The sequence below is a fragment of the Mustela nigripes genome, chromosome 3 (assembly GCF_022355385.1).
Source record: "Mustela nigripes isolate SB6536 chromosome 3, MUSNIG.SB6536, whole genome shotgun sequence".
In the NCBI taxonomy this organism is placed as follows: Eukaryota; Metazoa; Chordata; class Mammalia; order Carnivora; family Mustelidae; genus Mustela; species Mustela nigripes.
Window position 1 is genome coordinate 43,360,170 of NC_081559.1, and position 16,576 is coordinate 43,376,745.

Genomic DNA, 16,576 nt, shown 5'->3' on the forward strand with positions numbered 1-16,576 from the left:
GGGCATCTGACCGCCACTGCAGCTGATTCTTTGCATCTGGCTGATTCTATTCAAGATGGCATCCACCTTGGACTCAAGGCCCTTCTGGGTCACAAATACATTCTGATCCCTTGATCCATCAAACCCCAAAATCACATCCAGGTTACAGGCTGCAAAAGGGAAATACGCAAGGAGATCTAAGTCAGGTGGCCGAGATGAGTCGGACATACAGGTACAGCTCCAGGATCAGCACCAGGTGTCATGCTCAAAGGCAAAACCAGATCCTCTACATATGAGCTTGGAGAAGCAATCCAGTCTGCCTCTCTCTTGGGGAACACTGGTGCTGACTCTTGGGAACTGAAAGTGTAGGCCATTTTAATAGGTTTGCTTTTCTGGGAAGTTAATCCATTTTGGCCTGCTCTCTAGTCAGTGTTTACGTGCATCCCCAGATTGTGCTTTAAGTTAAATGCACTTGAGAACTCAAATACTCTGATCTCAAATAGCTGATCTAATAAAACCTATAAACAGAAACAAAGATCAATCAGTCTGAATTATTTGGGGGGATCCAGGAACAGAGGGAAAAAGTAAATCTTGGGAGAACAACAAAATACAGACTTCCACCCTTACCTGAAAGATAACATATCCTTCTCAATAACAAGGACAGGTGGTTTCCAGGACCCAACCCACCCAGATATAGGAAAATGCCTGAAGCAGCCAAAGGCTCAAGGAAGCCATGGACTAGCACCACACACCTAAATAACAAGTCCTAAACATCCACATGACAGGATAAAAATGTGCACGTAAAGCAGATCGTTACCTTTGGAAATATCAGTCACACCCGGACATAAGGTTTCATGCATTGCGTCATGCAGGGTTTCCAGAACTTGCTCGCTCAATTCAGACAGCTCCTGGACGTTCCCCACTCGGAACCCGGTAGCACTGTTTGACGCTATTTTCCCAACCTCCTCTGAGTCGATGTTCTTCACCCCCACAGCAAACACTTTGACACCTTTCTGGGTGAGTGCCAGGCTGGCCTCCTGGGCATCCTCCACGGACTTTCCACCCGTGATCACAAAGGCGATCTGAGGGACCCTCTGATCCAGGCGGCTGCCCGCCTCCGGCACGAAGTGATTCACCCGCAGGTGCTCAATGCCCACCTTGGTGTTTGCGTGTCTCCCCCCTTTGTAGACCACTTTGTTGATGGCATCAATAATCTGCTCCTTGGTGGAAAAGTCCTTCAGGAAGAACTCATCAGTGGGGTCAGAATTGTACTGGACCAGCCCAACTTGAATGGAGTCACCCCCCTCATACAAAGTGTCCACAATTTCAGACACAAAACGGAGCACTTCCTGGAAACTGTCCCTCCTGAAATTGATGGAGCCATCCAACAGGAACACAATGTCTGCTTTCTTTTTCTCTAAAAAGGATTGAAATGGAAATGAGGAGAAATCCAGTTTCCATATACACACCAAATACACAATGTGTAAAGAAATTGGAATCAGACATTCCCGTAACATATTCACAGTGAACACCTTTGCTTTATTCCTTGACTCTATAGTTCCTAAATTCACACCCACCATGATGCTAAAAACAAGAAGATAAATGATAAATCATCTGAACGGAAAGATAGGAGACAGAAGGACTCAGGGACACTGAGAACTGATCCTGATTATCCCATGCAAAATGGTATCACGTCAGATTCAGCGGTCCATAAACTCAGATGTTTTAATAAATGCCACTAACCTCTTTCCTTCTGGCCAAAAATAAACAATGATGTCTGACAGGAGTTGAGGGAGATGATCTAGAGGCAGATCCAAAAAGGGCTGGGAGAAGCAGGTTGGAAAATGGGAAGCAGACCCCATTCACCTTTGGAGAATTGCTTACCCACATGCTAAGAGCTTCATGGAAGCCTGCCGAAACCCAAAGGCATCTGGGGGTAATTTCCTAATTAAAATCAAGCTATCAAGACTGGAGTAAAAGAGGGGCATGGATTAGCTAACCTCCAAGGTTTCATCCTATTCTGAGAGCCAATGAATCTATGGCTAATCCTCAATGCTCCTTCGCAGAACCTTTCCATGGCACTGGGAGTAACCTCAGAGAAGCCTCACGGAGGAATCCTTAACCATGCTTCTTAGGCTATGTTTCCTTCTACAGTTTCAACTGAATCATTTGTCCAGTATTTAGTTTCTAATTTTATGTGCAGCAACAACCCTAACAGATGAAAATTATTAAAATAAATGCTGATGATATTTTTCAATTAAAAGATAACTGATGACATGCTCTGTAGTTACAGGTCCCACGGGTCATACCTGGCCGTGAGGCAGAAGGTACGTCCACTCCTGGAGGTGCAGGCGTGACCCCAGAGGGTCCAAAGGCATGCATGACCCTGTCTTCTATGCTGGGGAGCTCTTTGAACTCTCGCACTGTGAAGATCAGCCTAGGGTCGTTGGTGATGGTCTGTAGCTCTGTTCTGTCGATATTTCGGTCTCCTACTCCTAAACTCACAATCCCTGAGGAGCTAATCACCTGTGAAAATCTGGAAATATCATCCTGGGATTTTCCACCCAAAAAGAGAACCAGGTGTTGGGGCACCCCGTCTTCTATCCGGCTCCCAGCAGACTTAACAAAGAGGTTTCTTGCCACAAATTCCAGAGCTTTGCCAGTGTTCAGTGGGGACCCCCCTTTGAACCTCAGGCGACGTACAGCATCGAGCACAGCGGCCTGGGATTTATGGGTCTTCAGGAAGAATTCTGGGAAGACTTCATTGCTGAATTGTACAACCCCGATCCTCACTTTATTTGGGCCAATGTTGAGTCTGCGAACGATCTTGATAACAAAGTCCCGAATATGTGCAACGTCATCAGGCTTGATGCTGTCAGAACTATCAATTAGGAAGACAATGTCCGCAGCATCACTCTCCGTAGCTGTGAGCAGAAAGAAAAGAAGAGGAAAATTCAGTACACGACTGGTTGTTTCTCTGGTTTTGTTTCCACTTGCGTTTCTGAACTTTGCCTTCCATTGCACATTATTAATTACCTTTATAATTATAAGCTGAGGTACATGTGCTTATCTCTTGAGCTTTTTAAAAATTAATCACTAAAATTTGGGCCTTTTCCACCAAAACAGTTTCTGGTTTTTGAATTATTCAAGGTTCTCCAAAACTTTCTACATTTACTTTATTTTGATTTTGGCTTTGCAGTCTGGGTTACAACTCGTTTTTAAAAAGTGTAAACAGCATTTAGAAACAGGACTATCAGATTCTACAGAATTATGAGCTGTTAACTACAGAAGGGATCAAAATCACCCCGAGCAACATCTTTGGTGTACAAGGAGAGAGAGACAACTGAGATCAAAGGGCCTCTCTGTCCAAGACCACCACTCACATAGGGACACCTGGAGAATGCCAATGCTCTCCCAGTGTGCCACAACAGCTCCCCATGGGACTGACTCAGGGGATTTCCTCCTGCCTAGCATTTACACAATTTTTTTGTCTTCATTGTTATTGTCCCTATTTTCTTTATATGAATCAATCCATTTTTAACTACAAAACTAATCAACAAGTCCTGGGAAAAATGAACCATGTTTTCCTCTTAGTTAGAATTCTAGGTCCTTCTTGGTTGTCATTTTATTGAGCTGCTCATACATTGCCACTCAACAAATTTAGCCTCTTTGCCTCATGAATCCCTCGGCTACTTATAATAGAAACACAGCACAACAAAAGCTGAGCAAGTCATGGAATTGAGCCATTAATATTAAGAAAGAGAAAAGCTGGACCAGTACACACATCCAGGTCTTGGGTTCTCCTGTAGAATACAAAAGATTTCACAGGACATCAACACCAGAACCATACATGCATACACAGTGACAAAAAGAAAACAAAAATAACCAAACACCTGCCATCCTGGCTAATAGGAATGACTGCTGCTTCTTTACCAATTACAGCTTTAGCCATAGGATGTAGAAAGATACCTAATCACAGAATTACTTTCACTGCTTGACAATAGCTGATCCAGGCCAAATTGCCATTTCCTTCAGCCTTCCACAAAACTGCCTACCACAAACTCAAATCCTATCCTAAGTCCATTCTAATGCCCTCTTACTGAGATGCTCCATGGTTCCCCACCATGTGCATCTTCCCTCCTTTCAACAAGCGATAGATATAACTAGTTCAATGTCAGGTGTCCCTTTATTTTATTTTAACTATCATGAGTTCCATGAACCTCTGAATTTGTTATATTTTTATATCGGAAGAAAAATACTCAGAGAACAACAACAGAAGATAACCCATCTTACCTGGAGAAGGATAGCGAGTGCTAGCCAGGATCCTCTGTATCTGTTCTGAAGTTAGGGTTGTGATGGGGGTCAGCAGTTTCTGCTCTAGGCTGGGCAGTTCCCGGAATGTGCTCACTGAGAACACATATTCAGGACTGAGGGAGATCTTCACCAACTCTTCCTGGTCTGCATTCCTTGCAACGGTAAATGGTGCCACACCAGACTGCTTGAGCTTGGCTGCAGAATCGTCTACCTCGTCATCAGACTTCCCAGATGAAATGAGGACCAGGTACTGAGGGACACCCTCTTCAATCCGGCTTCCCAGGGGCCTCTTGAAGATATTCCTTGACACGTACTCCAGGGCACTCCCAATGTTGATTTGCCTCCCACCTTTGGGCCTCAGCCGCCTCACTGCATTCTGTACTTCATCCTTACTGGAATGGGCATTCAGCAGGAATTCCACCCTGGGGTCCTCGCTGAACTGGATGACTGCCACCCGAGTCGTGTCAAAGCCCACGTCCAGGTAGTCAACCAGTCTCTCGATGAGGGTGCGGATGTACTGAAATTCAGGACCAGCACTTTGGGACCCATCAATGAGAAAGACCACATCCTTCTTGTTTCCAACACCTGTGAATCACATGTTATCAGGGGCTTCACCTTTGCAGGCACCAAATTCTTAGTGTTAATGAAACACCTCCCGGTTTGTCATGGAATCACCACCCAACAGGCAAGGTATCTTCATTCTGACTATTCTAGTTAAAATAAAGATCAGGGTGAGTTCAGGGGGGATTTGTAAAGATTTAGATAACTCTTTTAAAAGGAGATTGAGGCACTGCTGGAGGAGGAATTAGGCATCAAGAGACAGTCTTTAAGAAAGAAGAAAAAGTGAAGTTTTTATCCAGAAGGGAATCATCCTTCCCATCCTTGGTGGAGAAGCAATGAGGCAGGAGAGAGAATGGCAGATGGTGCCCTTGAGTAGATGAGAGGGGCAGATGCCCAGGAGGCAGAGACAGCTCACCTGGGAACAGGTGGGGCTGACATATAGACAGCAGTGCTGGAAAGAGGGGAAAGTGTAGAGGTAGGAGGATAGGAAGAAGGCAAAGGTAGAAAATAGTCATTTTGAAGAGTGGGAGAGCAAATATGCTGTAGAAATATATGCTCGTATTTAAAGTAATGAAGTCACATGTACACTATGACAAGATTTCCAAAGTGCATTCTTTTTTTTTTTTAAGATTTTATTTATTTATTTGACAGAGAGAGATCACAAGCAGGCAGAGAGGCAGGCAGAAAGAGAGAGAAGGAAGCAGGCTCCCGGCTGAGCAGAGAGCCCGATGCGGGGCTTGATTCCAGGACCCTGCGATCATGACCTGAGCCGAAGGCAGCGGCTTAACCCACTGAGCCACCCAGGCGCCCCCAAAGTGCATTCTTGAGAACCCTGGTACCCAGGGTGAACCATATAGAAGGACCATGCAGTCACATACATTTTGGAAATGTGACATTCTCTTTCTGAATTGGAGAAATGCAATATACATCAACTGGGGCGAGTGGGACACTGTTTCCCAGATTTATTTCACCACAAACCCTTTAGAACATTCCACAGAAGCCTGGGAGGCATACTGTACTCTGTTCTGGACACCAGCAAAGAAAAGCCCTTCTCAACTGCACCATATCGGTCGTCCTCACCTCCTTCAGTCACCCAAAGGGCACCATATCCAGCATCTGACTATTGTCTCCCTTGTTTCTACTTTTCCCTTCCTTTCCTTTCCCCCCCTACTCAGAGGACACTCTGCAGAAGGTAAGTCACTGCTGCCTCTTCAGTACCAAGACCCTCTCTAACAAGTGCCCAGTGCAGGCAGGTCCTCGGTGGGGGCTGTGAGGGGGAATATATCTCAGCCCTCTTCATTCTCAGTGGCCAGGCTCACACTGATTTCTAGCTTATTATAACCAGCCCTACAAAGTCAGAAAAGGAAAGATGAAATAGAATGGACTGCAGCTATAAGAGCAAGGTGCACTCCTGCCAATTAAGACATTTACTTCTCAACATCAGCCATATTTAAGAACAGCCATCACACTTCGGTTCTGGGAATACCAATATTTCAGAGACTGTGCCCCAGCTTGAGGGACCCTGTGGTCATGTCCCCTCCCTGATCACAGAAGGCTGTCAGGGACAGCTCAGAACTGATATTGAGCTGGTGTCATCAATGAGATGGCCCCATCCCTCCCAATATTATGCAGAAGCCTCTACGTAGACTTAGGGGTCGGCACTCTTCAAAACTTTGCGTTGACCCAAAACGTGAATTGTAGCATGTCCCCAAACCCCCTCCCACTTCTGGCCACTGAGAGCAAAGGCATATGGCCCCTAATTCTTCATGAAAGGCCAGCTTTCACCCAATATGGCAGAAAAAAACAACAGAGGACACCTCAAAGCCCATAGTCCAAACAAGTAGCCCGCGGTTTCTAGGAATAATGACCCAAGGAATGCCTTCCTTACCCGGGCTTGTTGGGGGGAGCAAAACTGGCTGCAACCTCCTTAGTTCTTCTCGGTTGAGCTGGATGACTTTGTTGGAGATCACGGGCTGGATGGTCCCCAGCTGCCGGAAGGTAGGAATGGCCACGGCAAAGTCAGGGACGAAAGAGATGGTCTGCATCTCCGTGATGTCAGCATTCCCAATGCCGATGCCGATAGGCACTGCCCCTCCCCTCTTCAGGACAACCGAGGGACCCCTCACGTCATCCCCAGACCTGTCTGCCGTGAGGACAATCAGGAGCTGAGGTACACCTTCTGCTATCCTGCTTCCGGCCGAGCTAATCAGGATATTCCTCAGGACGAAGTCCAGGGCAGCCCCAGTGTTGGGGGTCGGCCCTCCCAGTAGGTTCAGCCTGCGTACAGCACTGACCACACTCTGCTGATCCATGTAGGAATTCAAGTAGAACTCGGGTCTGGTCCGGTCACTGTACTGCACCACGGCCACACGAACCCGGTCAGGGCCCACATCCAGGCTCTCCACCACTTTCTGGACAAATTCTTTCAACAGAGGGAAGCCGCTCCTGACACCCTCAGAGCCATCAATCAGAAATACCACATCCTTTTCACCTGAAACTGGGAGGGAGACAGCCTCAATGACACAAGAGAACAAAAGGGACCATCTGCTATGGGTCATGATTGGGTTGAATAATGGCCCCACATGGCTATCCAATTCAGAATCCTTGGACCTTACAGAGGGGACTTTGCAAGTACAATAACATGAAGTGTTTGGGGGATGAGGAAATTATCCTGGATTGTCCAAGTAGATTCAGTATAATCAATCAGGTAACCTTCTAAGAGAGAGATAAGGTGATGAGCGTTTAAGGAGAAGCTCTAGGGGAGGAAACAGAAACCAGAGAAGACAGAAGAGGCTCTGCTTCTGCTTTGCAGATGCAGGTAGGGGCCCCAAGCCAAGGAGTGTGGGTTGCATAAGGCCAGGGAACGCACAAGCCATGAGAAGAACCTCCACAAGGAAAGCAATCTGGTTGACACCTTGCTTTTAGCCCAGTGAAATTGATTTTGGATTGTTCACCTCTAAAACTGGAATACAATGAATCCATTTTCTTTTAAGCCACTAAGTTTATGGTAATTTGCTACTGCAGAAATAAAAAATGAATAGAGCAATATAGAGAGATGATAGATAGGTAGGTAGGTAGATGATAGCCCTTTATTTTAGAACTTCCTGATGCTTGAGCAGCGTTGTCAGTTTTCAAAGGTATACTCAGGAAACAGTGTTGGTGGAGAGACAGGATGGCAAAACCCACGTAACCATAAGCACATTACATAGATGGGAGCTCTCAAATGATTTGCTGCAAGTCACAGTAGATCAATGGGGAAAAATGGAAACCAGATGTCAGGCTTATAGTTCAAAACCAGCAGTGTATGTCTGAAGAGTTCAATGCAAAAGTATTAAATTATAAGTTTTCAATAAAAAGATTTATACTTGAAATTAATTACTCTTTTCACTGCATTTTTATCAACAAATGGAAAGCAGTTAAACACAAAGTCATGGTAACACAGATCAGCAGTTGGAAATTCCAGTGCTGCGTTTACAGTGGAAATTTACCCACCACTCATCACACCTTATATTCTTGATGAATGAGTTGTGGATGAATTATAGCAGAGTGAGACCCACTTAAAGTAAGACATTGGAGGACTACGAATCTGTAGACTGTTTTAGCTATAACGCATCCGTGGTATGTGGTTTCTAATAGGCATAGTGTAAAAACAGTGTTTGTAAAAGGGTTCTTAACTCTTAATATGTCTAAATCTTTATCATCTAATTATGAAATATTCTAATGTTACCCTGATTCTCCTCATTTGCCCTGAGAGCGGTTAGACAATAAAGTGGGAGAAGAAAGAGCCAGGAGCCCACTGTCCTCATGCATTGCAGAACTGGGTTGTGGAAGCAAGCGGAATGTCTGTGCCATACCTGGTGCCGGTGCCCCATTGTGCACCGATTTTAAGAGGCTGACGATCTGAGATTGAAGCTCTCCAATCTTGGGAAGCGATTCAGCGGCCAGAATGAAGACAGGGGAAGGCACCATCAGCTCCAGCTCAGCAGGATCTGCGTTCTTGGCCTGCAGTACAAAAGTCACCACCCCGCTCTGCTTCAGGTTGAGTGCAGAGGTGTCCAGACGATCTGATGACCTTCCCGCAACCAGCAGCACCAGGAACTGAAGCACTCCATCCTCTATCCGGCTTCCCGCAGACTTCACAAAAATGTACCTCTGTGCGTAGTCCAGTGCGTAGCCCAGATTGAGGGCTTTGCCGGTCTTGATCTTCATTCTCTTGACAAGACTCAGGATTTCGGGTTTATTCTGGTGCTCATCAAAACGGGACTCCACCCTGACATCATCACTGTACTGAGCCACTGCAATCCGGGTCCCCTCCGGTTTCACATCAAGCTCATCAATAACCTTGTAGAGAAAGTCGCGGACGGCAGGGAACTGGCCCGCGAGATTGGCTGAGCCATCGAAGAGGAATAGAATGTCTCGCTTGCTTTCTACAACAGAAGCAGGTTGGGACAGAGTGAGGGAGGAGAACATAACCAGCACGGACATGACTTCAGCCCAGCACCTCTAACATTTGGTCATGAGAGATCACACAATCATCTGATGATCACTATACCAGCAAGGAAGGAGAAAACCCACTGTCAAAACCTGAAGCATGGGGTGCCTGGGTGGCTCAGTACGTTAAGCCTCTGCCTTTGGCTCAGATCATGATCTCAGAGTCCTGGGATGGAGCCCCACATTGGGCTCTCAGCTCAGCAGGGAGCCTGCTTCCCTCTCTCTCTCTGCCTTCTGCTCTGCCTACTTGTGATCTCTCTCTCTCTTTATCTCTCTCTGTCAAATAAATAAATAATTAAAAATCTTAAAAAAAAAAAAAAAACCTGAAGCACAACTGTAGTTAAAATGTCCCATTTCAAAGCAGTGCCTGTTTTCAAAGGACTTGAACTGGATGGGTCTACTCAACCCAGTATCATGCTTCTTCAACAAAGCAAGACAACGGGAGCCCCAGAGGGTCCTATTCTTGCATCAGGAGGTCATCACTCTAGCAGAAGAGTGTTTTCCAACTGTTATAAATTAAACTACTTAAAATGTGGTCCTGGTCATCCTTTTACTTAAAAATTGACCCGTCTCTAGCAACAAAGGCTGACATGGGTTAACCACCCAAGGAGAACTGAGTTGACACATATCTGCTCTAACTGGATTATCTTTTCCTAACTTTGAGGTTATGGGCTAGGACCCCAAAGAGTGCCCATCATTACTCTGGGTCACCCTGTCCACCAGTGCATTCCAATCTGTAGTACTTAGCCAACAGAAAACAGGGAAGACAGCCCATAGGGGTCTACAACATGTCACGTGAGCATTATTTTCAGCTCAAAGAATTCTCAGCGGTATTTTGATTAGGTTTCAGTTGTCTCAGTCTTGCTCCCCATTTGTGTGATCTCAGCAAGCTGGTAGAGCCAATGTGTTGGAATCTCACCACCGTACTAATTTGCAGTGACAGCAATAGTCCAGACTTCCTTTGGAAATCATTCTGTCATCACATCAAGATGCAGCCCTTGTTGGGCTTCTCAAAAAAAGTAAATAATTTTCTACCTTTGGCAAATTTTGAATATTTTTTTAAAATCATATAAATAAAATAATTGCCATTTTTAAATGACCCTGATGCATTCTCCCGTATGAAAGGGATGCCATCCCTCTCCCTCTCACTTCTATCCTGATCTGTGCTCCAGAACATTCTCAGGCACTGGGACAAAAAAAAGGGGGGTGGTGGTAAGATGGGAGGAATGGCAGCTGGATGTCCTAGACTTTCTTTTGTGAACAAACACCCTTTAGACAGAGGATCTAAACTTGCTGGCATGGTGTTTCAAGCCCCCATCCAAAACACTTGGACCACAGATATCCAGTCTTCGTTCTATAGCTCCGCAGGCTCTCGAGCTCAGGCTGGGCCACCTGTCCTCCCCTGCGGGGAGGTGTTGAGGGAAGGGAGCCCCGCGCAGTCGGGGAGCTTTACCTGGCTGGGCGAGCGGCACCTCCTCCACCCCTCCACTAACATAAGTGGTCAGGGGCTGAATCAGCTGCTGAGGCAAAGCCGGCAGGGAGCTGAAATCATCCATGAGATACACCAGGCTGGGGTTAAAAGCCATCTGCTCAAGTTCTGCCTTATTCGCCCGGCCAGCCCCCACACAGAAGGTGAGGACCCCTGCACGCGCTAAAGCATTGGCAGCGGGCAAGTAGGTGTCCTCAGACTGCCCAGCTGTAAGCAGGAGCAAGAGCTGCGGCACGTGTTCACGGATCCTGCTGCCGCCAGCTTCGGTGAAGTGGTGGGCGTGCACGTAGCTCAGGGCCAAGCCCGTGTTCAGGCCTGACCCCCCCTTGAGCTGCAGCTGCCTCACATGGGCCAGCAAATCTGACTTGGCCTGGTATGTGTTTAAAGAGAACTCCGTTACTGGAGTGTCACTAAATTGCACTAAACCGACACGAATATTGTCGCCTCCGACATCAAGGCTGTTAACTATGTTCGTGACAAAGTCCCGCACATAAGGGAAATTGGCCTTTCCGACGTTGAGCGATCCATCCAAAAGAAAGATGATATCCCTTTTGTTTACGTGAACTGCAGTGAAGCACAGAAAACAGAGTGAGACATACACAACCGCCAGGGGCACTCCATGTGTGCCCACACCATGGGCACACATGCCAACATTTAAAACACACAGACAGTCGGTGAGGCAAAGCGTGTCCGGCTCGTCAAATATGGCAGAAGGCAGCATATTTTCCTTTCGTGGTGGCTGGGGTGTGTGAGGTGTATCAGTAGCCAAGTTGACGACACCAAATTGGCTTGTGGAGAGACAGAGCGCCAAAGGGAGAGTTTGCAACCAACAAAAATGATCAGAATCCTTGAAGCAGAACCTTTCTTCCCTGGAAGGGAAGTGACCAGCATGCCCTGCATTTCCACCTCACTCAGGTTTAGGACTGTGGTCTCAGCCAGGCTTACATGGGGAACACCCGGTCCCCTAGGGTTCCCCTCTACACATTTGCAGAGAGAGCTCCACTTACAGATAGGTTAGAAGTATTAGCCCAAGTCACCTGAGAAGACGAATTCCTGAAGGCTAGGGAAAAAAATAATAAAACTGTGCTGTTCTCCTCTTGAAGTATTCTTAGGATGACCCCTTTGTCATTCTTTCTTGGTTCCCTTCTGCTGGGAGTCACGGCATTGCCTGGCAATAATCCCATGGGGTGCCCTTGGGAATTCCTCCAGACGGAGAAAATAGGATCATGGAAACATGTTAGGATGCAAAAAAGACTATTTGGCATGCTTGGCTGAAGATAAGCAAATGAAGATTCAAAAGAACAGTTCCCAAATTACAGAATTTGTAGCAGCACGCTTAGGAATACATGCCTTTAAAAAAAAAAAAAAAAAAAAAAAAAAACTCTTCCATCTCTTCCCTGGTGTCTCACTAAAATTTCAACCTGACAACTAATTTTTTCCTGTGTGTATTAAATGGCTTTGGCTCTGAGAGTGTGGACTGGAAGCCTGAAGGAAGGAAGAGAGAGAGACTTTCAGAAGAGCAAAGAGCCTGAGGAGAAAGCAAGCATCATGCAATATATGGGTCATGCATCTGACAGTCTTCCAGTGGTGAAGTTGTGAGGCAGAAAAGCTTGCTCCCGTGATATTCATCTTCGTTAAGGACGGCGAACTGCACCCAACCAGTGTGTGAGCTCACAGACTATTACTGTGTCTTTGAAAATAACTTTTCACTGATAATCCTATTAAATGATTTTAGAAACCACTAGGCTTTTATCTTCATGCCCATTCATGGACTGAAGGGAAATCCCTCAGAGAAAGGAGAGAGGGTTAACCTTGTGCCCTGCTGGGGGCTGGGCCACTGAGTGGGGACTGTGAGCTCAGGAAAGCAAGAGCCAAACCACATCTTGGTGGTGGCAGAAGCAGGCTGGACAGGAGTCACCAGTTGAGACAGATCCTGGGATCTGACAAGAGGTAACAACTACAAGTGACCTCCTAAGCCAGAAGCTAGAAGGACAGTTGGCCCCCGGCCCTACAGTTTCCGCCATATGATTTCTGTTTGATGACACATAAAGTCATACAATTCTTATATGATGACATTTTAGGACCTACAATTGTATCCTATGGCATTCAAGTCACACAATCCCCAACTCAGGGTAAAAAGAAGCCTGAAATAAATCTTGGTTATGGCTCTTGTTTCCATCATTTAAGACCTGTCTCTCAGCTGAGCACAAATCAAATTTGGTTCGTTGGTTGGTTGGTTGGTTGGTTGGTTTGGTTGGTTGGTTGGTTTCTCAAAGGCTCTGCCTGCAGACCCACCCTGCCGTGAGTCTGACTTCCTCCCCACCATACCTTCAGAGGTTCCAGAGAGGGTCCTGAGAGGCGCCAGCAAGCCAGGCAGCACGCCCTGCAAAGGGGCAGCTCGGAACTCAGCAGGGATGAACACCAGGGAGGAATCAAAAGCAATCTCTTCCAGCTCAGCCTGATCCGCCGCCTTGTTCCCAATGGCAAAGGACATGATGCTGCTTTTCTTCAGCTCCTGGGCAGGCTGACTGATTTCATCTAGGGACTTACCGCCTGTAATCAGCACCAGAAGCTTAGGGACCCCCTCGGCGGCCCGGTAGCCAGCCGAACTAGTGAACAGGTTGTTGCGAACAAAGTCCAGAGCGGAGCCCGTGTACAGGACCGAGCCTTCCATGGGTTTCATTCTCCGCACGGCGGTAATGACTTCCCTTTTATTGGGGTAGCTATTGAAATAAAACTCTGGCCTCACAGTGTCGGCATACTGAGCCACTGCCACTTGGATAAGATCCTGTCCGATTTCCAGCCTCTGGATGACTTTGGCAATGAAGTCGCGGATTGCATTGAAGTTGGCCAGTCCCAGTGCGGATGAGCCATCCACCAGGAAAACTATGTCTCTCTTGTTGACTTCAATGACTGTAGGTAGCAACATTATAAAGTGAGTAGAATGGCCTTATCTATCACATGCAACTATGACTCTCTAGACAACTAACTCGACTCGGAGGGTACTCCCGTTTGCTCTGGCCAGTGTGAAGTCAGTGGGAGCCCCAGGAGAATCTGTCAGAACACACACATTACTGTCAGCTGCATCCTCCCTCTGGGGTGGCAGGTTGGCCTAATACCCCATCCCCACCCACTCCTAGAACTTTTTACAAAATCGTTGCACAAAAACAAATTAAGTTTTAGTCACCACCTGCTTAGCACATCATCAGTAAAAAAAGCCAGGAAGCTCTTTTCTGCCAAAAGTCTGTAGGTTAGATTTGAGAGCCCAGAATGAAGCTGCAGCTTAATAGAGTAAAGGAGCATCAGTGCCTACTGAGGGGGTCCTTTGTTTCACCACCGTGACATCACGATCATCTACCATCAAGGTGACAGAGCGTAAACATCCCATTCCCTTCCACTCTATTCTCCATGCCTGAGTTTTTCAGGCAAAGGAAAACCAAGCACTTGACATCATAAAACTTATGGAAAAGAAATCGATGTCAAAGTCAGCAAGTGGCACAGAAGGGTGTCCAAGTGAGAGACCTGTGTTGGTAAGGGGCTGAGTTTCGTGTTAGGACTGTGAAAAACTGCAGAGCAAAAGCATTTGGGTGAGGTCACCGCCTCGCAACTATAAACTTGGGTCTGCCTGCCGCAGGGACACACAACAGCCAGGCTGAGCCATAGGCACAAAGAATCAGGTCAGGCACTACACCCAATCCAGACACTTGCTGGGGCTTCCAAGACTTAGAAGGACGTGGGTTATATGTCTTGACATTTGACTCTATTATTATCCGTCCAAACTCTCCCCTTTCAGGGAGAACACGTAAATGCACACATGGACACAAAACACTCAGGGACAAGCATGCAGGGACCATTGCGTTGGCCGTGGCTTGTGGGGTAGACGATGAGTCCCAAGTCCTTAAATGATTCACAGAGATGTGCAGACATGTGGAATTCTCATTAAGTGTGTGTGTGTGTGTGTGTGTGTGCACGTGTGTGTGTGTAAGACCATGAGTGTGGCACAGCCCTGCCTCCTCCTCCCTGCTGCACACACACAGAAGATAGATGTAAGTACCTGTGTACAGAGTGTTAACCACACGTGTGCGTTCCATGAACACACGGGGAGTGAGCCTGCTCAGATGCATGCACTCACACACACACTCGTCTCTCACCTCTGACGTAGAAGTTGACCCCAAGACCATAAATGCAGAGTTTCCTGCATTCCCTGTAGGTACATACATGTATGTATATAACACATAGCATAGATGAATAGAAAGACAGATCAGCTCTCATCCCAGATCACCAGGCTGACTCCCTCCGCTGGCTGAGTGGCAGGTCCCCTCCACCTCCAGTAAGTGACATCTCCTTCCTGACTTGTGATGACAACCCAAACACAGCTATCTTCTGCTGGGACTGGGTTTGAAATACCCTTGCTGGGAGATGAACCTAAGGTCCTGCTAATCAGCAGGCTTCTGCCCGCACCTCCTACAGTGACTGCCACCAGCCCACCCCCAGGTTGCCACACATCCCCCCAGACCTCAGGAGCCCACAACTGGGCTGGCTTCCCTGGTAGTGCCCCAATGCTGTCAGCAAATGTCCAGATCCCTCCTGTCACTTCTCTGAGCTGTCTTATCTCCACCCAACTCTGCCCGCCCTCAGCGACTCAGGACCCTAGCCCGCAGTAAGGCCTGTCCTCCCACGCCGCCCCCCACCCCCACCCTGCAACTGTATCTTGTGCCCCACCTGCCCTTACTGTTTCTGGAGATTGCCACCCACCCCACCTCGGCCTGGCCTCTGCCTGTTGCTCATGCATGCTCCACCTGCCTCCGCCATGCCAGGCCCCAGATCTGCTCACCCTGCTCCACAGCCCACCTGCGAGGTCAACTACACCAGCTCACGATGACCAGTGCTCTCCTGGAAGCCTTCCTCTCCCAACCTCTGGAAGGACCACTTTCATTCTCTGCTCTAGGCTCTAATCTGGCCCACACCCACGCCTCATCTCACCGCACAGATCCCTGAGAAAACAGAGCCACTGGAGGGGGGTCCCTAAGCTCCAACCTTCCGTGGATTAAGTGAGCTCCAGTCCCACTACCTTCCAACAGTTCTGGAAAGAGGACATGCTCCTTGGTGTTGCAGGGAAATGCACCTGGAGCATTGTCCCTCCACTGTCCCCTTTCTATCCTGCAGCTTCTCTAACCCGCAATCCCTGGCCATCCCATCTGAAGCTCTCTCCCCCTTTTCTTCCCCCTCACAGCCCCAGGCTGCCCTCATCTACCTTCTCACACTTGGAATACTATCCTGGAACGGGTCAGTGGCCACGTCTCTCTTGTCCACCACCACTGTGTTTCTGGTGCCCAGCTCACACCAGAGAGCCAAGGATCTTTGTTGAATATTCACAAAGTAGTCATAAAGATGCTGTCTGTGAGTGAGGAGCTAACCCCCTAGCTTAGGAGAACTGAAATGAGAGCAGTGTGCTGCTTGTGAAGAAGAAAAACATGAAGCTTCTCCTGGAACATAAATGTCTTCATCCATAGCTCCCTGGCCATAAATTCAATAAACAAATATAAAACTCAATAAACCTCCCAGGGAGGTTCTGCAGCCTGTCCAGAATCACACAGCTGGTTACCATAAGACCCAGGACCAAAGGCCAGTTCTCCCAGCTACAGCTGTGGTGTTTCCTCAATGTGGACAAGACCTATGGAAACCATCTGTTTGTTTCCAAAAGTGTGCAAATCTAGAGAAACCTCCAATCAGAGGGATGTC

The 16,576-nt window shown here is 47.4% G+C and overlaps 1 protein-coding gene across 1 annotated transcript in view; it reads right to left on the reverse strand.

Moving 5' to 3' along the window:
• Positions 1 to 16,576, reverse strand: part of COL6A3 (collagen type VI alpha 3 chain) — an 81,321-nt gene that overhangs the window by 42,929 nt on the left and 21,816 nt on the right. Inside the window, exons 5-12 of the mRNA XM_059393781.1 lie at positions 13,163 to 13,747; positions 10,799 to 11,398; positions 8,709 to 9,281; positions 6,743 to 7,351; positions 4,273 to 4,878; positions 2,289 to 2,903; positions 797 to 1,396; positions 1 to 149 (exon numbers count right to left, since the gene is read on the reverse strand). The exon at positions 1 to 149 is cut by the window's left edge and continues 189 nt beyond it. Coding sequence (XP_059249764.1) covers positions 1 to 149; positions 797 to 1,396; positions 2,289 to 2,903; positions 4,273 to 4,878; positions 6,743 to 7,351; positions 8,709 to 9,281; positions 10,799 to 11,398; positions 13,163 to 13,747 — 4,337 coding nt within the window. The remainder of the gene's footprint in view (positions 150 to 796; positions 1,397 to 2,288; positions 2,904 to 4,272; positions 4,879 to 6,742; positions 7,352 to 8,708; positions 9,282 to 10,798; positions 11,399 to 13,162; positions 13,748 to 16,576) is intronic.